This window comes from Megascapheus bottae, chromosome 7, assembly GCF_031878675.1.
Source record: "Megascapheus bottae isolate mThoBot1 chromosome 7, mThoBot2.hap1, whole genome shotgun sequence".
Taxonomy (NCBI): Eukaryota; Metazoa; Chordata; class Mammalia; order Rodentia; family Geomyidae; genus Megascapheus; species Megascapheus bottae.
In genome coordinates this window covers 51,894,364-51,920,610 of record NC_143515.1, presented here as the reverse complement: position 1 = coordinate 51,920,610, position 26,247 = coordinate 51,894,364, and the positions used below count along the sequence as shown (strand labels likewise).

Sequence of the window (26,247 nt, the reverse complement as noted above, 5' to 3'; positions counted from 1 at the left end):
TTTGAATCTTGATCCTCAGGTCTCAGCCTCCTGAGTAGCTAGGATTACAGGTGTGAGTCACCACACCTGGCAGTCTACTTCTATCTTAATAAACTGTGCGATTCCCTCTGTACCAACCTGGGAAGGGTTATAGGGTGAGTTCCATCGGGTTTATTTGGGGGTCTTGCAGCTAGATTGGGCTCTTCAGGATCCCACAAAAGGTTTCAGTTGGGCACTGTGTTGACTTTTGTCTTGTCAGAAAAATCACTGCTATAAATGTGAGATTCAACAGGGTGGCTTGAGGTTAAAGGAGCAGTGTCACGTGAGGGCACCTGGGTTGGCCCCTGTGCAGGAAGTCAGTGCTTGCTCAGTGACAGGCAAGAATACACAGGCTAAAGCTTTCAGGGTTCCTCTGCTGGTTTGTGGAAATACTTTTACTTCTGGGTGAATAAATACACAGGTCGGTCCACACACTGGCATGCAAATGTTTTGGAGTTCCCCAACCTCCATGTCCTGGGGCTTGAACTCAGGGCCTGGGTACTGTTCCTGACCATCCCCCCCCTGCCAGTCCTGGGGCTTGAACTAGGGCTTGAGCAGTGTCCCTTAGGATTTCTCAAGGCTGGAGCTCTACCACTTGAGCCATAGCACCATTTCCGACTTTTTCTATGTATGTGATACTAAGGTATTGAACCCCGGTCTTAGTGTATGATGCTAAGCAAGCACTCTTACCACTAGGCCCTATGACCCTTTTTATGCTCAAGGCTAGTCCTCTACCACTTTGGGCCACAGCTCCACTTCAGGCTTTCTGGGGGTTAACTGGAGATAAGAGTCTCCTGGACTTTTCTGTCTGAGATGACTATGAACCACAATTCTCAGACCTCAGCCTCCTGAGTACTTAGGATTGCAGGCATGAGCCACCAGTGCACAGCTTTGTTTTGATTTTTTCCCTTTTATTAGTAGTATTGGGGTTTGAACTTAGGGCCTCATGCTTGTGATACAAGCGCTCTATCACTTGAGCCATAGTCCTGAGCCTTTTTTTTTTTTTTTTCCAGAAAGGATCTTGTATTTTTGCTTGAGTTGACTTTAGACTGAGATCCTCCTACCTTTGTCTCTTGAGTAGCTGGGGAATGTGGCTGTAAACCCTAATTCCTGGCTTTGTCATTTAAGATTGGGTCTACTTTTGGAGGGGCTGGTCTTATACCTCATACATCGGTGCATACACCACCAGACCCGACCCTTGTTGGCTCTTTAGGAGAAAGGACAGAGGGCTTGGACATTGTCTGTGTATCCATCTGGGAACTGATGTGAGTAGTGAGTCATTTCCTCGTTCTCACAGAGCCTGATTCTGGCAATGTGGAAGGGGACGTTTAGATTTTTAAAGGGAAAGACCACGAACCCTGCTTTGGTTCTCGTGATGGCTCCTGCTGCTGGTAGGCAGGTTTGTTCTTCCAGGGTGGCAGGACACCACTCCCTGCTCCTGGGAGAAAGAACTCTTAGGATATGATGCCCAGGTCCCAGGGCTTCTACCAGTGCAAAGCAATGACTTCCTAGAAACACACCTCACTTTCACCTCCTTTCTAGCTGACTAGTTCCACTACATCAGGGAGCGTGGCATGGCGACAGAGCTCTCCTGTGACCTGAGGCCTGCCTGTCCCCTCCTCCACAGATACTGGTGTCCAGGGTCAAAGCTACACCAAAGCAGTTCTCCTCACACATCATCTTTACCTGGATGCCCTTTTGTAAAGCTGTGCCTTCCAGAAAGCCTCAGCCACATGAGCTCTGAAATGCAGGGGCTGCCTTCTGGGAAAGGCATCTGGGAAAGCCCTTCTCCCTCCGCTCCTCCCTCCTAGGCTCAGGGTTGGCTGCCATTGTTCCTGTGTTCTTAGTAGAACACAGGGGCCTGTGTACTTTCCCGTCTGAGTAACTCAGGCTGCAGAAGCTATAATTTTCTGGGATTTGTTTTAAGTGCCCTTTGTTGGCAGACGTGGGCTCAGTATGAGCGCTGTATAATTTTCCAGCCTCCTAAATAGCCCCCCTGTAGCTAACACCTACCATGCACCAAACATAACCCACCCTCTTTCCACCCCCACCAGACAGCCCAATTAGTCATACACACAGTCTTCACCAGCTCTCTCCTGGGTGATGCCAGAGAGAGGTCTTATGGAGGACAGGCTCATGCTTATGACAAACCTCGATACACCCTCTCCAAGGAATACTATGTACCCAACAACAGAGATTTCTACACTGTGTTAAAAACAAGACCTCAAGTCTTTATTTGGAAAAGAGACTCACAAGTAAATCTTAGTAGCAGTATTACAGTGGTGAAAATAGAATTTTTTCTTCTCCTTCCCCCCCCCCCCGCTTTTTTTTTTTTTTTTTGGCTTCTCTCTTCTTTAAATGTCCTATAACAAAAACTTAATAAAGTCAACTCTCTTGGCCATGTATTTTTGTTTTTTTTTTTTGCCAGTCCTGGGGCATGAACTCAGGACCTGAGCACTATCCTTGGGCTTTTTCTCAAGGATAGAGCTCTATCACTTGAGCCACAATACCGCTTCTGTCTTTGCTATGTATGTGGTACTGAGAAATCAAACCCAGGTCTTTGTGCATGCTAGCACTCTAACCCTAGGCCAAACTCCTTCAGAGGAGGGTGGCTCTCTACAGCCATGTCCAAGGACAGGCTGAGCTTGCTTTGAATTATTCTGTGTTATACAGAAGAGCAGCTTTCAGGATGTACTAGCCTTGAGTTAGGACTTTACTGACTCTGTGTGTGTGTGTGTGTGTGTGTGTGTGTGTGTGTGTGTGTGTGTGTGTGTGCCAGCACTGGGGGTAGAATTCTACTTAGGGCCTCACACTCTCAATTGGCTTTTTTTTTTTCCTCAAGGCAGCTGTTCTATTTTCTACTGCTTGAGCCATACTTTCACTTCTGACTTTCTACTCACTAATTGGACATAAATTTCACAGACTTTCCAGCCCCATCTAGGTTTAAATCTCTATCCTCAGATCTCAGACTCCTGAATAGATAGGATTCCAGGCATGAGACATTAATACCCAGCTCTCCTCCCTTTTGAATATAAATTCTAAAAATATAATGAGTCTATATCTTGTTTATACATGTGAACAACTCCCAGCACATCCCAAGGTACAAACTGGTAAATAATTATTTATGGACTCATAAGTAACTTATTACTGCTGACAAATAATTTTATCAATTAGTATATCCGATCATATCAGAGACACCAGACATATGAGCTTATCAATCACACCCACTCACATCCCCCCTTACCTATGGCTGTAAAAGAAGACTGAGATGTGACAGAAACACTGACTGCCATCTGCTCATCTACATGAGCCTCATTCAGGGTTCTCTGCCTCTGACATCCAGCTCAAGCTAAGTTTCTCCTGTCCACGACACACATCCCCCTCCTAAAGGACACTTCACATGATCTGCCACCTCGACCTGTATTTCACAACTTTGCTCCTGAACAGCTTTGCACTTGCTGTTTGTTAAACTTTTTATCTGGTTCTCTATAAAGGCTTTTGCTTATCTGTATCAGCTCTTTGCCTGTGTCTTGGTAATGACCCATCAACTCTGCTGCCTCTTTAATAGAGATTCTGTCTCTCTATTTCTCTGTCTCTGTCTCTCTGCCTCTGTTTCTGTCTCTCTCTCTCTCTCATACACACACACATATATACACAATATGAAGTTAATGTGCAATCTGTGTTAATGTTAGTATTTAAGATTAGAATATTAGGGCTGGGAGTTTGGCCTAGTGGTTAAAGTGCTTGCCTAGCATGCATGAATACCTGGGTTCGATTCCTCGGTACTACATACATAGAAAAAAAGCCGGAAGTTGTGCTGAAGCTCAAGTGGTAGAGCTCTAGCCTTGAGAAAGTCCAAGGACAGTGCTCAGGCTCTGAGCTCAAGCCCAGGACTGGCAAAAAAAAAGATTAGAATATTAGAACCTGTGATTGCCAATAGCCAGGGCTATGAAATGAACTCAGTAAAACCAATAAAACTGAGGTTGCAGCCAGGCACTGGGGCTCATGCCTATAATCCTAGCTACTCAGGAGGCTGAGATCTGAGGATGGTGGTTCGAACCCAGCCCAGGCAGGAAAGTCCATGACTTTATCCCCATTACATTACTTAGAAATAGCCAGAAGTGGTGCTGTGGTTTAAGTGGTAGAGCGCTAACCTTGAATACAAAGAGCCTCAGTGCCCAGACCCTGAGTTTAAGCCCCAGGACCAGCAAAAACAAACAAACAAACAAAAACCAAAACAAACAAAAACAAAAAAAATGAGGTTATTCTGGTTTTATTACTTAAGAAAGTCTGAGAGGCTGGGAATTTGGCTTAGTGGTGGAGTGCTTGCCTAGCATGCACGAAGACCCAGGTTCGATTCCTCAGTACCATATACATAGAAAAAAGATGGAAATGGTGCTGAGGCTTAAGTGGTAGAGCTCTAGCCTTGAGAAAGTCCAAGGACAGTGCTCAGGTCCTGAGCTCAAGCCCAGGACTGGCAAAAAAAAAGAAAGTAAGTCTGACACTGTGGAAAGACACAGTGTGCCTATCTACATTTTTTCTCACATAACTTGTGTCTTTCCCTAGCTCACTCATTTATAAGTAGCAATATGTTTTTCCCCTCATTCAGGCAGCACCAATATTGTTGGGTCTCAGGGACTAGCCAGAGAATTGGGGACACTTGGACTGGAATCACAGTTCTGTCATTTGCTAGCTCCTTGGTCTCAGAAAGCCATGCCATTTCTTTCCCTCAGTTTCCTGCTCTGCCCATCACAGGACAGTGGAGAGGACGAAGTGACCACAGTTCACAGGCACTTTCCACAGAGCCAACAGCACACACACCCAAATGGTGACCACTTTTTCAACTACAGAGAACAAGGAATAGCATCTCCAAACAAGGGATTCGAATGGAGAAGAAGCAGTGGCGAATTTAACTTAATGTCCTTTGTTTACTTTGAGTGAATCATTCACTCCGGGCTGAGGCCACTGTCATCAGCTACTGGCTCCCCTGGGAAGCTGCACCCTTGGCTCTCATCTTCAGTACTCAGGGTATCCCTGCTTCCCCTGAAAATGCCAGTGGCTTCCTAGGGCCTGGAGCTGTGGTTTCAGTGATCTGGAGAGGAGTCATGGGACCGTAAAAGCACAGGAATCAACTTGTTCATCAACATCATCCAAAGCCTTAAATTTCTCCTGCATGCTTGAGCTATTAATTCCAAATTATGCAAATGTTTAATGATGAGGAAAAGATGCACTTACAAGTGCTATTATATTAACTCAGAGGACTTCCTAAGCCAATATGTATTTCCCTATTAATTAATGGATAGTGGGAACATATTAACTTCTACCATCTGGATACTGTGAAAAATATATCCAGACTTTTTCAGTGGCAGGGATTGAACCCAGGGCCTCACACAAGCTAAGCAAGCACTCTACTGTTAAACTACATCCTAACCCTGTTTCTTAGCCTTGCATGAATGGAGAAGCTTTTCTCTTCCAAGAGACATCTGGATATTCATAGCATCATTCATGACTCAAACAAAACTGGTATTATAGGCAGAAGGTCCACAGGTAGCTGTTGGGAACCAATGAGAAGCAAATGTATTTGTCCCACCATAGACCAAAGGATTTTGCAGGTTCCAAATGATCACCTCACTACCCAAGTTGATCTATTATTCCTCTTACAACTCTGTTAAAGTGATGGTAGAAGACATAAATGCCTAAGTCAGCAATAGCATAGATAATAGGACAGGAAATGTGAGCTGTAGTGTCGCATCTGCACGTGCACACCCCAGTCTTGGGGCTTTAACTCAGGGCCTGGATGCTGTCACTCTTGAACCACAGCTCTACTTCTGGCTTTTTGTTTTGAGTGCTTAATTAGGAATAAGGGTCTCATGGAATTTCCTGCCTGGGCTGGCTTTGAACTGTAATCTCTACATCTTAGCCTCCTGAGTAGCTAGGATTACAAGTGTGAGTCATTGGCAGCCAGCCAGATACCTTATTTTAAATCCTAAAGGGAAAGCCACAGCCTCAGTTCAGATACACTAGAGAAAGGACTGTAACCGTCCCTCATGGTTCTCTTCCTGGCTTAGCCACCTTCAGACCTTGGGTCATGGTTCTGGGACTCTGAAGGGTGAACATTGGCCACAGCTGGAACTACCTGTGGTTCTGAATACCATATTCATTCCCAAGTCCTATCATGAGGAAGGATGGTGATTGGCTGGAGGGGCTCAGGGTACAGCCTATAAACTAGGACTTGTAAAACCTTCTTACAAGGTCTAGGGGAATAGCTCAGCATGTCTAAAACACCCCATACACCAAACCAAAACCCATTCCTCCAAATCCCCAACTCTCTGAGTTATTTGAATATAGGGATAAGAACCAACATCCAGGGCTTTAAATAATACACAAGAGGTTCTCACCCTTGCATTGCATTAGAATCATCTTAGGAAGCTTTGCAAAATGTCAGTGTTAGGTATGGCCCTCAAGGATTCTGGTTGAATGGGCCTAGGATCAGGTCCAAACATTGCTTGAGATATACATCCTTTGGGTGATTTTAACATTGTCATAGCTAGAATTAAAATTTTGAACAAGTGATCAAAATTGCAACTCAGTCTCACTCTGTTCCTTGAATTCCTGACTCATATCTCTACCCTGGTAACTGGCATCCTTGAGTCAAAATGTTCCAAACTCTTTTTTTTTGTCAGTCATGGGGCTTGAACTCTGGGGCTGGGTGTCGTCCCTAAGCTTTTCAGCTTACAGCTACAGCCCTCCCCCTTGAGCCACAGCATCACTTCTGGTTTTCTAGTGGTTGACTGGAGATGAGTCTCTCGGCCTTTAGTGTTCGGCTGGCTTTGAATCATGATTCTCAGATCTCAGCTTCCTGAGTAGCTAGGATTACAGGCATGAGCCACTGTGCCTGGCTTGACACTACTTTTTGTTGTTGTTGGTCATGAAGCTTGAGCTCAGGTCTCAGGCTCTGTCCCTGAGCTTTTCTGCTCAAGGCTAACTCTCTACCACTTTTGAGCCACAACTCCCCTTCTAGTTTTCTGGTAATTAATTAGAGATATAAGTCTTATGACCTTTCCTGCCAAGGACAGCTTTGAACACTGATCCTCAGATCTCATCTTCCTTAGTAGTTTGGATTACAGATGTGAGCCACCAGTACCCAGCTGACACTCTACCTTTAATCCAGAATCTAATCACTGACTTCTGCTTCAGGCCAGGAGAGAACAGCTGAATAAACACTTTTGTCCTGCTCTCATCAGTGACAACACTGGACAAGATGTATGAGACAATTATTTCCAGACACTGAAAAACAGGTAGCACAGAACTACAGTCCCAGAGAGAAGGGGTGCAAACTCAGATTTTCTACCTAGAGGTTGTTTTCAAGTCAGAGGGACAGCCAGTGCTCAGCTGTCTTCAGTCCTGTTGAACTGAAGAGACAGAGGAGCTCAGGGAAGATAAGGCAGCCATAAACCTAAGGGTAAAGGACTAAAGAGAAGGGAGGGTGTCAGGAGAATGAGTTCCAGAAATCCACAGGGGCTCCCTTGAATCTTTGTGTAGGAAAGAATGATTCCCAGACCTCTCATAGAGTAGGTGTTTTGTTTTGTTTTTCATTTCAGTTTCTCTAGTGGAAAGTAGGGAAGGTTTGGGGCCCCAAAAGAGGTCCAGGAAAGGTGTGCCTTCACAGCAGAGCTGAAGTAACCTCAGAGGAAAAGCTTTTTATAAACCTGTATATAAAAACCTAGCTGGGCATGGTGTCTCATGCCTGTAATCCTAGCAACTTGGGAGGCTGAGATCTGAGGATCTTGGTTCAAAGCCAGCTGGGGTACAAAAGAACCTAAGACTCTTATCTCCAATTAACCACTAGAAATCTGGAAGTAGGGCTGTGGCTCAGGGTTAGGGTGGTAGCCTTGAGCTGAAGAGCTCAGGGACAGCGCCCAGGCACCGGAGTTCAAGCCCCATGACCCACAAAAAACAAAACAAAACCTAAAAACAAACTTGATTTCCAGTCTATTTGTAGCTTTTGTTTTTTCCCCCAGTCCTGGGGTATGAACTCAGGGCCTAGGCATTTTCCCTGAGCTTCTTTTGCTCTAGGCTAGTGCTCTACCACTTGAGCCACAGTACCATTTCCAGCTTTTTCTGTGTATGTGGTATTGAGGAATGCAACCAAGGACTTTATGCATGCTAGGCAAGCAGTCTACCACTAAGCTACATTCCCAGCCCTACTTATAGATTAACTGTCCACCAGAACCAAGCCCAAGATTCTTCAAAGCACAATATAACCAGTATTAGGAAAATGAAATTCAAAGTTGGGTGTAGTGACTCAAGCTCTGTCATCACTTGGGAAGCTATCAGGGAGATCACAGTTTGAGGCTCCTGTGGGCAAAAATTTCTCAAGATCCCATCTCTGCTGGTTATAGCGTTACATGCCTCACATCCCATCATGGTCCAGACTGGGCCAGATAGAAATTTGAGACACTATTTGAACATAATGAAAGCTCAAAGGGTGAGGGGTATGATTCAAGTGGCAGAGCACCTGCCTAACTGGCAAACACAAGGCTCTGAGTTCAAGCCTCCCTCCCCCACCCCGGCCCCCCAAAAGCCAATGACCTATCTGGGTATGGTGTCTCATGTCTGTAATCCCACTAAATGGGAACAAGAGATCACAGGAAGATGGAGGTCAAGGGGAGGCATAGCCTAGTGGTAGAGTGCTCACCTAGTATGCACGAAGCCTTATAGGATCCCTATACACAGATCCAAAGTGAGAAAGAGGAGCTCTGAGCAGTATGTCTCTTTTTCTGGTGGCCTTGTAAGGGAAGCTAGCAGGAGGAGGCATGTGGCTTCGTGTAACTCAATCCCTGTAACATGGAAAAGTGGGCCTTAGTATAAGGCCTGTGTCCTCTCCTCCCTCCTTGCCCAGCCCAGTGTGTGGGCAGGGTCATGAATGAGATGGATAGAATTAATCAGCCTAGCCATTAGCCAGGGTGCCCCTCAGCTATAAAAGGCTATAAAAGAAGAAGTTTTATGGGAAAAAATTAGAAAAGAAACAAAGCAGGGATTGAGATGAAGGTAAAAGAGACTCCAGGGACAAAGACTTGATGAATTAAGGTCACTGATGCAGCTCTGTGCCACACCTCAGCCCTGTCTCCAGTCCTTGCCCACACATAGGCAGGTTTAGCCAGACTTAGTTCCCTTCCTCATTATTAGACTTACACGCACATCTCCAGATTCTGTAGGGATCTCTGGGCCCTTCACCAGCCCCTTTACCCGCATCTCCAGAATCACCTGAATGTCAAAAACTAGTGGAACAGAGCAATCTAAGGAAGAAATCAAATACCTTACATAATGTCGGTCATAATAGTGCTATAAATATGATGCAATAAAGAGTTATGTAAATTTGAATTAAAAGATAAATAGATGACTAGAGAGGCAGAGGTGGGCAGAGTGACATATGCTTGTAATCCTGGCACTCAGGAGGGTCAAGAGTCTGAGACTAGGCTGGGCTACATAATGAGACTGTCAAGAAACAAAACGAGGGCTGGAAGTGTGGCCTAGTGGTAGAGTGCTTGCCTAGCATGCATGAACGAAGCCCTGGGTTTGATTCCTTGGTACCACATATACAGAAAAAGCCAGAAGTTGTATGGCTCAAGAGGTAGTGTCCTTGGGAAAGCCCAAGGACAGTGCTCAGGCCCTGAGTTCAAGCTCAATGACTGGAAAAGAAAGAAAGAAAGAAAGAAAGAAAGAAAGAAAGAAAGAAAGAAAGAAAGAAAGGAAGGAAGGAAGGAAGGAAGGAAGGAAGGAAGGAAGAAAAGAAACAAAACAAACAGATGGAAGACTGGCAGAGTTCAAGTCAAGTCCTACTGAATGCCATTTAGTTCCTGAAAGAGGCTTTAATGCCTTCTCCTCTGCCCCTTTCCAAAAGCCACATGATCGCCTTGCCCTTTTCCTTGGTTGACTCTGTACAGAAAGGTTCAGCAGCCAGGGCAGCCACATAAGCAAATGGACAAACATTTATGAGCCCTAAGTTTATGATGCATGGGACCTCACTGTGAGAAAGACTCGTATATAATAGCTGCTAGTCTGTTCTGCCAGACTCCACTAACTCTGTTTTGGCTGTATACCCGTAGCTATAAAATCAAATTATAACCACCATGGATCATGAGCCACTTAGAGCACATGAAACAACATACACTGGAAATCTTCGTGAATGAGTTTGGAATCACAGAGCTAAATATATAAACTAAGGCATATTCCTCAAAGGACTTACTCCTGTAGAGACACATAAGCTCTTGATAAAGTGAGGGGACAGCTGGCAGTGGGCTGATTTAAATGTTGGAGGTAAACAGCCAAGATGAGGGACTTCACAATTATTTGGTCGTTTCTAGGCAGTCTAGAGCCAATGGTTTAGGCTATCTAAATCGCTTGGCATAATGGCACAACCAGTCGGGAGGATCTTCTAAATAGTCATCACTGGGGGAGAATGGTGAAAGGGGTAACACTGACCAAGACGCAGTAGATTCATAAACTGGCAGGTTGGATTGAAACTCTCTATACAACTACTTAAAGAGAGTTTAAAAAGACATCCCATATCTGTCCAGAACTAAAATTGGCTCCCATGGCTCCTACTCCAAGTCTAAACATTTCTGTCTGGCTTTCCAGGCCCTCCAGCATGACCTCTCCATATTCAAGCGATTTTGCAAAACTGTTCTTGGTTCTGGTACTGATCCTGCTGGCGTGCTCCCAGGCCTTACCCCTGTGTCGGACACAGCAAGACAGAAAGAAAGATCTGGAGCCAGAGTCTAGCTTTGCCACTCACAATGTGACTTAAAACTCAAAGTCTATTAGTAGAAACATGACCTCACATTAGTACTCAATAGTTGCACAGACTAAACACCTACATTCATCATCTCACAACAACCGCTCGAGATGGGCACCATTCAACGTCAGGCTTATTTTATAGATGTTGAAACAAAGCTTTGGAAGTTCATACCTTCATTTTACAAACACCAGGTGCTACGCTTGGCAATGGGAATAGTACAGCCAGACTTCAAATCTATGAATAAAATGGTTTCTGAAAGCTGCACATGCAGTCAGGGCAGTAAGGCAGGGTAGATGGATGATCAGCAACTAGAGGCAAGTAGGAAATTCTACCACAGACAGGGAGACAGGCAGCTTCCTCTCCTCCCCCCGCCCCCTGCCCAGCAAAATTTCACCTCTAGACATCAATGGTACACTACAATTGAGGAGTCAACCATGCTATGACTCAAAACAGTACCCCCAGGAGCACGAAAGCAAGTACAAATGTCCTGAGGTCTAATAAAATATCCACAGCCTCTCAGGTCATGGCAAGGAGTTGGATTTTATGTAATGGGATACCACTGAAAGATTTAAAAAAGAGAAATGACCTATTTTATACTTTTAAAACCTCTTTGGCTACTGTGTGAACACATTATCTGAAGCAGAGGAGGAGTTAGGGATGGGTTAGGACCCTAACTGACTTACCCCAATGAGAGGCATGGTGACAGCTGGAGGAGACCGTTGTGATAGACAGAGAGACAAGTAGGAGGGGATCAGGACGGGTTTTGCAGGTTGAGCTGACAACAGTTGATGATGATTGAATGGGGAAGATTGGGAAGAAAGTGGACTCAGGACAATGTGTATAAACAACATTGAATAAAATGAAGAAAACTGGCAGGGGAACTTTTAAATAGGAAATAGGATAAGGAATGAGAGTTCTATCCTCATCTTTTAAGGCTTATTTTGTTAAGAGACAGTCTTACTATGTAGCCAGTTGGCCTTGAACTCTTAATCCTGCCTCAGCCTCTTGAGTGCTAGGATTACAGGCACTGCTCGAAGTTAGCAAAACCTTATCTCAAAAGCAAAATACAAACAAAAGGGCTGAGGGCATGTGTAAGACCCTTGATTCAAAGAAGGAGAGGCTCACACCTCTATAATTCTAGCTGAGATCTAAGGATGGCAGTTCCAAGCTAGCTCAGGCAGAGAAGTCCCTATGAGACTCTTACCTCCAATTAGCCACTCAAAATTTGGAAGTGGCACTGTGGCTCAAGTGGTACAGCTCTGGCTTTGAGCAAAGAGAGGCTCAGGGACAGCACCCAGACCCTGAGTTCAAGGCCCACAATGGACAAAAAGTGGGGGGCAGGGCTGGGTATGTGGTTTAGTGGTAGAATGCTTGCTTAGAATATTTGAAGCCCTGGGTTCTATTCCATAGTACCACATAAACAGAAAAGGCCAGAAGTGGTACCATGGCTCAAGTGGTAGGGTGCTAGCCTTGAATAAAAGAAGCTCAGGGATGGGCTGGGAGTGTGGCCTGATTGTTGACTGCTTGTGTAGCACACTGGAAGTGGTGCTGTGGTTCAAGTGGTAGAACCTTAGCTTTGAGAAAACACAAGGACAGTGCCTAGGCCCTGAGTTCAAGCCCCAGGACTGGAGAAGAAGAAGAAGATGGAAGAGGAGGAGGAGGAGGAGGAGGAGGAGGAGGAGGAGGAGGAGAAGGAGAAGGAGGAAGAGGAGGAGGAGGAGGAGGAGGAAAGAAGAAATAAAGAAAGGTAAAGAGAGAAAGAAGGAAAAGAGGAAAAAGAAAGGAAAGAAGGAAGGAGAGTCCAAGGGAAAAAAAATGAAATCTTAATGTTGTCGTCAAAAGACTGTTGTTTTGGGGGCAGTGGAGGATAAGATCTGGCAAAAAGAGAGATAGGGTTCAGGAGATGAGAGATTTGGAGTCAAAAATGTTGGGAGCTGTACAGGTAGTACAAGGATGCGGGTAGAACAGAGTGACCTATTGCAGCAGAATGGAAAGGAACACAGAACGGATAAGATGGCTCTGGAGCCCAGGTCTTGGGTAGGCCATCTGTGGGGTACCGGTGAGTGGACCGCAGTGAATGAGCAGGAGTGTGTCCTGAGAACCCCAATGCCAGAGTGAGATCCAGACTCGGGGCCAGGTTCTCTGGCACTCACTTCCTAACCACTACTTGCACTGCACTGTCTCTTGGCAATTCAGGTTTCTTCATTCCTAAAATGGAGACATGAATAATGCATACCTGCCCACTGGCACAATGTACATCGAGGAGTTGGCAAGGCTATTCCCGTATGTTAAATCTACAACCCAAGCCGGGAACTTGGTGGTTCACGCCTGTAATCCTAGCTACTCGGGAGGCTGAGTTCAGAGGATCAAGGTTCAAAGCCATCCCATGTAGGAAAGTCTGTGAGACTGATCTCATTTCCAGTAAACTACTCAGTAAAAGGTGGAAGTGGGGCTGTGCCTCAAGTGGTCGAGTGCTAGACTTGAACTAAAAAGCTCAGGGGCAATACTCAGGCCCTGAGTTCAAGCCCTAAGATGGGCATAGAAACAAGCCAAACCATATAAACCTACAATTCAGTTTCTGCTTGACCACTGCAAGAGGCTTGAGAAGCCACCACCAATGCAGGGCACTCAACTCACTTTTGCCTTGTTGCACATGCTTCTGCATGGCCCACAGGCACAGTCACTGCTTGCCATTGATGCTAGAGCCTGAGGCTACCTCAGACATCCTAGGGTCTCATATGAAGGTAATAGAAGGCAGTGGCAGAGCCTATTTCCTGCCTGCCTCTTTCAGGATTGGCTCCCATGATGCCTCAGCTTCCTTGCCTGGACTCTCATGTTCGAAAAGAATCCAACCACCCCAAACCACGTGACCTCTAAATTGCCCTCTCTGAAGTAACCAGTAGCAGCAGGTATGTATTTTCCTTTCCCTCTCAGGCCAAGGCTGCCCCTATAAGCAGGCTGGCAGATCCTAGTGTTAGGAGCTAAAAAGGCTCACAGGAGGCACTCCAGATTCAGAATACTGGAAAAAGATCAGGCCATTTGGAGTGGATTAGGAAGGGTTTGCGTCGATCTTGTCGGTAACTTTCCAGAAAGCTGGGACACCCGATTCCGAGAAAAGCTTCCTCGAGTATTTCTGGAGGCATTGTGAAGGTGCTGGGCTGTGTGGGTGGGGGTGGCTTTTCTTGGTTCATGGACTTACATTTTGTTACTGATGAAATTGCCTTCCAGTTTGTGAACCAGTGTCCAGTGTCCTGGGCCAATGCAGGGAGGTGGAACTATGAGGTTAAGAGATAGAGTTGGGCTGCAGTGGGAGGGGTTGGTTGTCTTATGACTGAGGGATGCAGCTAAGGCCCAGGCTGGTTGGGAAATTGAAGTCTGTGAGAGAAAGGGGACCAGAAGCAGGACTCCTAGTTCAGACTGAATTTCCCTGCTTCTTCCTGAGGACGTCAAGATGAAACACAGGGATCATCAGGCCTGGTTTCCACACTAGGGATTCTGTCTTTCTGCTTTCCTAGAAACCTCCCCCACTCCCTTCAGTCTCCTGGGGAAAGCAAAGAACATGCTATCCCGGCTCGTAGAGGTAGAGTCAGGCTCAGAGAAGTCATTCTCTTGGCATCATGTGGTACCATCAAGGATCAAGGCTCATGACTGCTCAAGGTTTTCTCTGCCATCCCTGGATGGTACAGTACCACAGCCCACTCTGGTGTCTACCAGGTGGTTGGAAGGGAGGAGGGGAAAGCACCAGCAGAAGCTGAAGCACAGTCTAGGAGATCAGGCCTAACTCCAGCCTCCATGGCTACAGAGACTGCCTGCTTCTTCTTGGACACAGCCCAGCATTAAGCAGGCCAGCTTGAGACTGTGCACAAGATTCACGAGAACTAGCCGAGCACAGTGGCTCACACTTGTAATCCTAGCTACTCAGGAGGATGAGATCTGAGGATCGCAGTTCAAAGCCAGCCTGGGCACAAAAGATCAGGAGACTCTTATCTCCAATTAATCCCTAGCAAATGGGAAGTGGGGCTGTGGCTCCAGGGGTAGGGTGGTAGCTTTGAGCTGAAGAGCTCAGGGACAGCAACCAGGCCCAGAGTTCAAGCCCCAGAAAAAAAGAAAACAACAAAAAAACGAAGTCATGAGAACTCTGGGAGCTTGTGTTGATGGGAGCTTGGGGGGTGTTCATGGCCCTGAGTCCCCGCTCGGAGAGGCATGTCTTGAGGTCAGGCAGGCAGAGAGCGGGGGGGGGGGGGGGGGAGGAGGGGGCAGAAAGCCAACAAACTAGAAAATCTTCACTCCAAGAATCATCAGCTAGGAAGGTCTAGTGACATAACCAGTTCAAGACTCAGCCTCCCACAGGCTGGCTGGTCTAAAGGAGAGTCTGTCCAAGATAGTGTAGTTTAGTAACCTCTCCTAAGTGGCTGGCAGGTGGGCAGCGGGGCGGCTGGCTTATTCTGTCTAGGACTCCCCGCAGCCTCCATGGCTCTGTGAGTCAGCTAGATCTTGCCCGAGATGAGAAGTGCTCTGGCTCCCCACACACAGGAAAGCCTTCACTTTGCAGAGGAGAAACTGAGGCAAGGGGAAATAGATCCCTTACCAGGAATGGACAGCTTGGCAGAAAGCCTTAGAAGGGCTTGGAATCCTGGCAGGCAGGCTGCAGGGCTACTGCATTTTTCTTCACCAACCCACACTGGCAGTCCTGAGTGAATTATCCTCCTGGAGAGAAGAGTGTGAGAACTGGAAGGGACCCAAGTGACCTTCTTTAAGGGATGAAGAAACAGAGGCATCAGGTGATGATATACCCTGTCTAAAGTTATATTCCCAGGGAGTGGCAGAGGAGGGCCTGCCTCATAGGGCCTGACTCACTGCTGGATAGCCTGGCTCTCAAGTACATGGCCTCAAGATCAGCAGTCCAAATGTATCCAGGTGGTTTTGAGGAATTTAGGATAGCAGGTCCCACCTCAAACACACTGAGCAGGAGCTGCATAGTGACAGCATCCTGGGGTCTCACCTGCACAGTGTGAGGAACACTGCTGTAACCCATCTCTCTAACCTGCAACGTGTTACCTGAGTTCAAGATCATTACAAAAGTTGAAATTACAAGATTTGTTGTTTTTCCTTGCTAGCCAAATACTATATATACCACTTGAGCCACAACTCATGCTTGAAATTTCAGGATGCTAGATGATCCATTGAAGTTATCTCAGGATGAGTCCTCTGGGACCTGGGGTAGCAGATGGAGCAGGTCCTCCCAGGAGCCCAGGCACACCTGTCACCAAGGACTATTAATAGGCTGAGACTCCAGTCCTGCCCAAGCCCCAGGAGGTAAGGCTTGTGGACAAGGTGCACAGCATCCTCCCTGCAGCCCCTGGCCAACAAAGGGGGCCGAGGTGCTGCTATGGAAAGACGAGATCTGACAGTCAGCTGGGGAATGGTAGGGTTTAGGGTAGAACTTCCTAGGCTGGAGCCTAACAGCAGCAGTGGCAGCCAGCAGCCAGCCAGGAGCCTCTGTTCCCTGTGTACCTTCTAGTAGTACCTTCCCTGCATGGTGACTTGGCTTTTCTCAATCCCACTCCAAGTGGGATGTGCCTATAGCTTCACTGTTGCCCCTGTCCCCCATTCTCCTATCCATAGAGAAAGTCTGCTCCTATGGGAGGGCAGGGGGCACAAGCTAGGCCCTTCCCACTCTACATCATACCATACTCATGGTCTTAGAGACATCAGCAGAGCTGGACAGAGGCAGGGGAAGGGTCAGAAAGCTTTAGGGCCAAGTGACCCTGAACACAGAAACAGCCTATGGCTGACCCCCAGTGGCTCTGAATCTGAGGTAGCGAAGCTAGGCCGCTGTAGTTACTGAACTCTGCCTTCAAACATAGCTTGAAGCTGTCCCTACCTCCAGCTCAGGATGTTTTCACAAATACACTCTTCTCCATGTACAACAAAGCATGCATGTCCTCTGGAAGCCTAACTACATGTTCAGCAGGACCTTGGTGGGATTCTGTGGATATCTCCTGGACAACCTCTTTCCCTCTCTGGGCCTGGAATGAAATAAGGATGGAGCCAAGGCTGTCCTCTTTCTCCAGGCTGGTCTTAGAGGAGCTCCAAGCCTCCTTAGAAGAGTCTTCAAGGAGTAGATGGCATTACAGGGCTGAGTCCTACCCTCCGTCAGAACGAGCTATTACAGATGGTTTTCTGTTATGTCTGCTGGCTTTTGTTGACAAAATGGTCTAAACTCTTGGGGGAAGTTCTAGAGGATTTTTATGGTGTGTCCAACTGGAACATTGTAGGAATGTACTTTTGCTCGATTTTGTGCAATTGGAGGCCATTCAAGACTGGGGCACAGTTGAGACCAGGTGGAAGAAGGTCATCCTTCAGCTGACTTGACCTAGAGATACCTCCGAACCTGGGGGACTAGAGGGAAGAGGACTATGTATTCTTTTGACTCTCTTTTGAGGGCTTAGAAGCTGACCCCATCTATTTTTATTTGCTCTTCTCCCCTCACACCATATTTCCATTGGGAAGCAATACAGGAAGTAAGGAATGTGGGACTGCCAGCACCACAGCATTGTGCAGTAGGCAGATCAGTGCCCAGATCTGAGTGTGCTCCTGGACAAAACCAAGTAACTGTGTGGCCTGCAATACGCTGGCCAGTCTCTGCTCTGCTTTGTAGAAGCAGAGGCTCTGTTTGGGAGAGACCAGATAGTCCCTCGCTCTAAAAGGGCAGGGCACAGCATATGAAGACAGCAGTCTCCACTGACTCAGCAATTTCATGTCTGGAAATGCAGTCCAGTGAAAATATGATCACTGTGGAATTCATCAAAATAGCCCCCAAACTGGACACCAGCACTAGGGGAAGCATCAACTCAGTGGAATATTCTAAATCCCTTCAAGTCAGCATGTGAAGGCCATGGAGAATGCAGAATCAACAAGGAGGATGAAATGTTAACAAGGTTGGGTGCTAGTGGCTCACACTTAAAATCCTATCTATTTAGGAGGTTGAGATCTGAGGATGAAAATTCAAAGTTAACCCAGGCAGAATGTCTATGAGATTCTTATCCATGAACTAGCAAAACCAACCAACCAACCAACAACAACAAAAAGCAAACTGGAGCTATGATTCAAGTGACAGTGCACCAGATTTAAGTGGAAAAAGCCAAGTAAGAACAGGAGGCCCTGTGTTTAAGTTCTAATACTAGCGCGTGCATACACACACACACACACACACACACACACACACACACCCCACCCCTGCCAAAAGAAACCAAACAATAAAAGCAAAACACCTTAACAAAAGGAAGATAAGCAATGAGGCCATACCAACTACATTCCCTTTCTTTTCCTATCAAGGGCATGACAAGGAACTGTAGGGGTCCCTGGAGAAATGAAGAGCTGTGTTGGGGCAGTGGGATTATGAGCAATTTGTTCTCTGAGTCAGTTATGACTAAGTGTTTACTATGTGCCTGGGTGGTGAGTGCTGAGTGTGGAAGTACTGTTCCTTCACCACCTTTCCATCCAATGGTATGATTTTTACTTAATGTCCTTCAAGTTCATCACAGCCTTGTGCTTCAGTAAGAACCTGTTAATGAGACAAAGAAGTGGGGAAAGGCATTTCCCTTCTTCTGGAAATGAAATGGATTTCATGTCAGGTGTCAGAACCACCTCTGGCTACACTACATATATGTAAGAAGAAACCTGGTAGTGACATTTCCATCTTGTAATGTCTTAGTTTCCTCTGAAGCAAATGCACTTAAAAAAGTGTTGAAGAAGAGGAGAAAAGTTAGGACTTGTTACTAATCTCATGGCTGAATAATTAAGTGTGCCTAATTCTGAAAGTAGCAAGCTAAATTATGCAGTGTCGAAAGCAACAACTCTCTCGTACCTACACCACGCCATCTATACCGGCATGGTTTTAGCTTTACAGCTAAAAAATGCTGCCAGGAAACCTAATAAAAGGAAGCAAAAATATTTCTGTTTCTATCAAGCTGCCATTTGAGAAAGACTTTTAAATATGTTCTTTCCTATGTGTAAATCTGACAGCAGATGCATAATTAAAGCCCCAGTGGAGACTTCCTTTTAATCTTTTCACATCCTTTCGGATGTGAAATGATAGATTAATACTCTTTGGATTATTTTAAATATCTCAGAGCTGGAGTGTTACCTCCAGGAATATGATTGAGAACTAAAAGAACACAAGCCATTCTCTTCATCTTTAGTTCATATGATCACAGAAGATGCCAAAAGCGGGTGCCAGTGGCTCACATCTATAATCCTAGCTACTCAGGAGGCTAAGATCTGAGAACTGAAGTTTGAAAGCAACCTCAGACAGGAAAGTGAATGAAATTCTTATCTCCAATTAACTACCCAGAAAGGCACACATGGAAGTGTAGTTCAAGTGGTAGAGCACCAGCCTGGAGCAAAAAAAGCTATGGGAAATGTCCAGGCTATGTGTTCAAGCCCCAGTACCGGCACTCATGCATACACACACATGCACATGTGCACACACACATACATGTGCACACGCAAGCATGCACACACACACACACACACACACATACCTCAAAAAGACATGCTAAAGACCACACATTCATGGATCTTCAGTAAGTTACATCTGTCTTAGATACTTGTTAAATGGAAAAATGAATAAACAAATACATTCACATTGGAACAAACTTCATTTCAACCCCCAGGGAATATGTCACAGAGTACAAAAGGGAGAAATAATTATCCAGAGTTTCAGCTCTGTGTAAGCAATCAGTATGAATAATTTAGAGCGCAAAGTGGATTTTTTTTTTTGAGCTTCTGGGGCTGACTTGCAGTCTCAACTACCTATAGCTGAATGATCACAAACAAACTGTCCTACTAGGTCTATATGTGTACATGTGTGTTTTTACACAACTTCTAACTGTCCAGCTCTGTTCAAGCCAAATATCAGGACAGATTCCATCACATTGGGATGCCCCTTTTGACCTGAGTACATTCAGCCAAATTGAACCTTCTTTTTTTTAATGTCTCCCACTAGTTGAAGGCCTATTCCTTTCTTTCATTTCTCTGTGTACCTACTCTTGAGAAGCTGAATGCATGTACACATGCCCATACTTTTGTGCAAAAATAGGCAGAAAACAGCTAGTGGTTCACATTTAAAATTCTAGCTATTTGGGAAGCTCTGAGATAGGGAGGGGCCAGTTTTGAAGCTAGTCCAAACATATACTCAAGACCTTTCTTGGCTGGACATTTGAACGCACACCTATCATCTCATGCTGAGATTGGGGAGATGACAGTTTCAGGCCCAATTGAAGCAGAAATGTTCATGAGACTCCATCTCAATGGAAGAAAGTTGGGCAAGGTGGTGTGTGCTCATTATCCCAGCCAGCTATGATGAAAAGTGTAAAATAGGCACATTGATGTCCATTCATAAGCCTGGGCAATAAGTGAGACTGTATCTCAAAAATAATCAGAAAAGAGGAATCATAAGGGTGGCTTAAGCAGTAAAGACCCACCTAGCAAGCACCAAGCAATGTTCAAACTGCAGAACCACAAAAAGGTGGGGGATTAGAAGACAAGAGACTTCAGTCCTTTACTAGTATTTACTAGCTATTTACTCCTAAGTAGTGCCCCAGTTTCTATTTTTCTTCCTGGCCTTTGCTTACAGATGTTTCTTCCCTTCCCTTCCATTCCCCTTTCTTCCTTTCTTTTCCTTCTTTCTTTCTTTCTTTCTTTCTTTCTTTCTTTCTTTCTTTCTTTCTTTTTTTCTTTCTTTCGCCAGTCCTTGGGACTGAACTCAGGACCTGGGTACTGTCCTTAAGCTTTCTCAAGGCTAGCACTCTACCACTTGAGCCACAGCATCACTCTTGACTTTTTATCTGTATGTGGAAGCAAGGAATTGAACCAGAACTTGGAACATGATAGGCAAGCACTCTATTGCTAGGCCACACTCCCTGCCCCTGCTTACAGATGTTTCTAACTTTCCCAATCTATAAGATCAGTGTGATTCTTCAAGTTGTCTCTGAATGGAATCAGTTGCTTGCTTGACCAGCAGACCAGTCCCTATCCTGGTGTCAGAAACACATTCTGTCTCTGTTTCTCTCATGAAAAACACTTAAGAGATGTAGGCAAGACTACTACCATCAATTACATACATATGATTCATGGAAGATGGACTGTATAACTTGGACTCTGAGCCAAGATAATCCTTCATTAACTGTGTGACCTTGGACAAGTCTCAACACTGTGCCATACAGGCTTAGACCAAAGATCTTCTGGCTTCAGCTATCTTTAGTGAGAATGACCAAAATGTGCTTCCATCTAGTTGCCCTTCTTGGAATACGTTTTAACTCTTGCCATATAGAATCAATTTTAACCTTTCAAAATACAGCACTGGGCTTCACACATTCACATATAATACTTCATCTTTATGAAATGAATGAACGGTGAGGAGCTCTACTAAAGACTAGATGAATCATTTAGCTAAGTTTATATGATCCAAAAAGAGATTCCTGTTTGATTAGCCAGTATAAACAGTTGAGCCAACTCATTTTGGTTCCCTGAATTCTACACTGCTGCACAAACCACACACACTTTGATATTCACTGATCAAATAAAGCTAAGTATGTGCTCATTTTCCTCTTCATTGGATGGGGTGGCAGGCAAAGAACCATGACTATCCATTTAAGACTATTAGCTTAGTGAGTTGTTGAATCCGTAAAAGCACCAGTAATAGTAATAATTGTCTCCGAAGAGTCAGGACATTTAAGGGAAAATGAAGTATGTAAGCAGAAGAGAAACTGACATATACAGGTCTTTACTTAAATCTCATTCAACTGCCATTGGGGATTCAGTAAAAGTTATGCTATTTAGGGATTCGGTACAACTCATTTGTCTGTCCAATTAACCACTACTATAGAGTGCCACAGCAGGTGGATGGCTGGTGGAGACCCTGCTACACTGTGGTTATCCACCAAGAGAGATAGTTTAGTCCTGTGCTGTCCATAGGCTTGCTTGAATATTTCTCTATAGATTTTGGCAGCAGCATGCATGGTCATTCATAGCACAGCCGCGTGCTTCAATGTGGTCCTCCCACACTGCTTTGCCTACATCTAGAAACACAAATCAAGAACCAGAGCATAGTTTGTTTTCTTTTTTTTCCCTTGCTCGATGAAAAGGCATTCCATTCTGCCAGTAGATTAAAGAAAGGCTGAAACAATTTTCCAACATGCTGACTTGATTTTGTGCACAGAGCTGAGAGAGAAGCTTTAGAAGCTGCCGCTGGGCTCAGAATCACTATCTCTGAAGGGGCAGTGAGTGGAAGATGGATGGGAGCTCATCAGAGAGACACAGTGACCAGAGATCACTAGAATGGGGCTTTATCTGGATGGTCTCACAGCTCATAAGGGAGGATACTACCAGCAGCTTCCCCTTTGGCTTGTGGGTTCCATTAGAGCACATCATTTGGAAAAAGATGCTGTAACACCTAATAAGTTCACAGGTGTGCCTCTAGATGATAAAAGCCCAAGTGTGTTCACAAAAGGATGAGCTGAAGTCAATAATGAGCTATGAATGTATGATGTCATCCTCCAGGACTAAGCATCCTTAGTACTTTTAAAGCACTTACAAAAAAAAAAAACCCTCTAGTTTCTATAGCAACTTGATGCAGCTCTTAAAAGGGGCTTTTTTTTAAGGGGGTCATTTATATCTTCAATCACCATAACAACGTGATATAGCTTTTAAAGGGTATTTCTATCCAATTGTGTATACTTTGGACCCGGGCCATATTTGCCTTTCTATTTCAAATAATTGGATGGAGCATGACACATGAAAATAAAATCATTGGAGGTAAGGGAGCCCTTTCATAGACTGTACATATACACTCAGATATCTCTAGCTGCTCATATTCTGTGCATACACCCCCTCTTCCAGCCTCTGAACAGCCATGTGCAATGGTTGCCACTGGTCAGTCCATGTCCTCAGCTGACATAGGAAACCAACCTAGAATCAACCCATGGAAGGTGTGTCTATGAGCTCTCACTTCTCAGCCCTGTATATACAGGTCCCTCTACCCTCCCTCCAAATAGCCCCAGGAGAAGACAGTGCCTTGCAGTGACTAGTTTAACCAGCCAAGAGCTTTTCCCATTCTGAGATTCAAGCAAATATTCTCAAGGTACAAAGCTTGCAATTCTAATATCCTCTGTACAGGTGAATCAATGAGGAGAAGACTGTTTCACATGATAGCCAGGGAAAAGGGTGAGGTGAGAAGAGTGCAGGCGAAGCCAAGAAGAAAGAGATAGAATGGATCACTGTGAGGGTTCCAGAACCTCTCTTCAGGAGGAGCTTGAAGGCTGCAAACTAGTCAAAAAGGAGGAAGAAATTGGGACTTGAGAGTCTACACAGTATCTTATTTATTTATTTGTTGTGGGTCATGGGGCTTAAACTCCGTCTGGGTACTGTCCCTGAGCTCTTCAGCCCAAGGCTACCATCCTACCCTTGAGCTACAGTCCCACTTCCCATTTTCTAGAGATTAATTGAAGATAAAATCTCGGGTCCTTTTGTGCCTGGGCTGGCATGGAACCTTGATCCTCAGATCTCAGCCTCCTGAGTATCTAGGATTACAGATGTGAGCCACCGGGCTGGGCTTTACACAGTATCTTACATCAAAAGTGGCAGAAGCCAGGCTCAAGTTGCTAGTTGCTCATTCCTGTAATTCTAGCTACTCAGGAGGCTAAGATCTAGAGATAACAGTTCAAAGCCAGCCTTCACAGAAAAGTCTGTGAGACTTTATGAGACTCCAACTAACCACTCAAAAGCCAGAAGGGGAGGTATGGCTCAAGTGGTAGAGGGCCAGTCTTGAGCAAAAAAGCTAAGGGACAATATCCGGGCACTGATTTTAAGCCCCAGTAGTGGCACACACACACACACACACACACACACACACACACACACACACACACACACACACACACAGTGGCAGAAAGGGTGAAAGGGTAGTGGAAAGTGCAGGGGAATCACCTCTGCTGCTGGGTTCACCTTGGTATTACAGCTGTGGGGGAAAAAAGTGACAAGGGAACAAACACATAGGAGAGGCTGGGGGTGAAATGAGGAGAAAATTAAAGTGAGAGGCAGTGGATGCAGAACCCCAAGCTAGAAACCTGGTCTCCAAAATAAAGGGCTTCACTTTGAGGAGGAGGGCTGGGAAGTGGCCACTGAATGTTAGGAGATCTAAGCAAAGTGGCACCCATCACACGGAGGGGGGTGCTGGATAAAGGAGGAGGAGGGACAGTGCGCGAAGGAGAGGAAATTATAAAACATTGGGAGTAGAGGGAGAAATGGCTAAGTGACGAGAATATCGAGGCCAGGATGGTGTAGGAAACAGGGAGGGGCCTGCGGCATCAGATGTGTAACTGGGGGGGGGGCTGAAGTCCTGGGTGAGGCTCTCCCCACTGGGACATCCTGCCAGACGTGTCAACACAATTAGGTGGGCGCCAGCTACCGGCCATCGTCAGGCCACTTTCTGAGCAGAAAGCTAGGAAAGGAGACGGGAGGAGGGAGGGAGGACTGAGCTTGACAAAAGTGAGCACGGGGGCATTCGAAAGGAGGGCGATGCGGGGGAACTGGACCGAGCCATCGAGGGTGCAAAGGGGAAAGTGCAAGGCACGCCGAGGGGAAACGCGCGCGCGGGGCGCACGGCTCACCTATGGTCGACACCACGGTGCCCACGAAGTAGAAGGCGCCCGGGAAGTCCCAGCGCGGGCGCAGCGCGTCGGCGCGGACCCCGGCGGCCAGCGCGGCCTCGTAGTGCCGGAGGAAGGCGCGCAGCTCCGGCTCGGCCACGCCGTGCGCCGCGCTGAAGTTGCGCAGCGTGGCGCCCCAGCGCGCCCGCGCCTCCGCCTCGCTGGGGCTCTCGAGCGCAGAAAAGACGGTGGCGCCCGCTACCAGGTAGAGGCCGATGAGCGCCGCCAGCAGCACGAAGCGACCCGTGTCCTCGTTGAGGTGCGAACGGCGGCAACAGCAGCAGCAGCAGGAGGGGCGCGGCAGGCGGCGGCGGCAGCGGCGGGGCGGGGGCCGGGGGCTGCGGGAGGACATGGTCCGGAGCTCAGCCCCGGAGCTGGGGTGGCGCTGGGAGCCCGGGCCGCGACATCCCCCCCGCGGGAGCAGGAGCGTAAGAATGGTGACCAGGGGTCGGGGGGGGGGGGCGCCGCAGGAGCCCCTGCGCCGCCTTCGCCGCCTTCTGGGGCGCCTAGGCCACACGCGAGTCAAAGGGCCCAGCGGGCCGCCCAGCTTGGGACGCCCCTCTCCACTCCCCGACGCCTCGCCGGCTCCCGCAGCTCCTTCCCCGCCGCCCTCGGGCACGGGACTGGGAAGCGAGGCCCCCGCCGCCCGGTGGTCAGCGTCCACGGGGCCCCAGGCCTCATGCTCCCCTCCGGACAGGCCTTGGGCTGCGGGCGGGACGAATCGTGAGGCTCTGGCGCCTAGGACTGGGACGCGGTAGAAGGGCGCGGACAGTGTCCTCGGGGGCGTCCCGGGAGGCTCTCCTGGTCCTAAGGCTTTGTGGGTGCTGGGTGCGCGATCGATCAGTCCAGCTTCCACCCCCGGGGCTGAGCTGGCGGCGTCGGCTTCCGATCCTCCGAGCCTCCGAGTCCCGGTAAGCACTCCTTTCCCAGCTCCAGCCGAAGAGCCGCCCGGCACCGGGAGGCGGAGTCAGCGGAACCCGGGGCGGGCTGTTGGGGAGCGGTGGGGGAGATAGGGAGGGGGTGAGGGAGGGATGGCGGGGAGGGCAGAGAGTGGGGCTGCTGCGACGCCTCGGGCTGGTTCTGGCAGCATCCAGGCGGGGGCCACGAGAGCAGGGGTCCGGGTGCGGGGCTGGCTGTCCCCTCGCCGGGGAGCCGCGTCCCGTCGCGCCCCCTGCGCCGCGCCTCCGGAACCCCTCCCCGGTCACCAGCCGGCCGCGCGCGCGGAAACTTTCTTCAACTCGGTGCTCAGAGGTCTCGGGGGCCGGGGGACCACGGGGCGCCGAAGCCCCAGGCCGGGACCTCCGGCGGCGGCTGGAAGTTGCAGCTCCCCTCGCTCCCTCGCGTGTCCTGGACGCAGCTGTTCGGCGGAGACCCTTGGGGCCCGGGGAGGGAGGAGCCGCGGCCGCTGGGCTTGGGGCGAGCGGAGGACCCGGACTCTCGCGGCCTCCGCCCTCCCCGCCGCGCGGGCGGCCGCCGTCAGCACCGCGGACAGCGCATCGGTGCCGCAGCCTCGCGGCGGGCGGCGCGGGCGCTGCGGGGTCCGGGGGGCGCTGCCTCTGAGGCTGGTCACCAGTGTCGGAGCGCGTCTCCCCCCCCCCCGCCAGTATCCCCTGCCCCATTTTCCGATTTCTTTTTTTTAAACTTCCCGCATGTCCCCCATCCCAAGGCAGGTGCGGTCGCCAAGCAGGGTGCCGGCAGGGCGGGGACGCTGCGGAA

General features: G+C 47.6%; 1 protein-coding gene across 1 annotated transcript in view; it reads right to left on the bottom strand.

The window, feature by feature from the left end:
• Positions 1–25,453, bottom strand: part of Kcnk12 (potassium two pore domain channel subfamily K member 12) — a 43,720-nt gene extending 18,267 nt beyond the window's left edge. The window contains exon 1 of the mRNA XM_090336987.1: positions 24,493–25,453. Within this exon, the coding sequence (XP_090193113.1) occupies positions 24,493–24,883 (391 nt within the window). The 5' untranslated portion in view covers positions 24,884–25,453. The remainder of the gene's footprint in view (positions 1–24,492) is intronic.
• Positions 25,454–26,247: the final 794 nt, after the last annotated feature.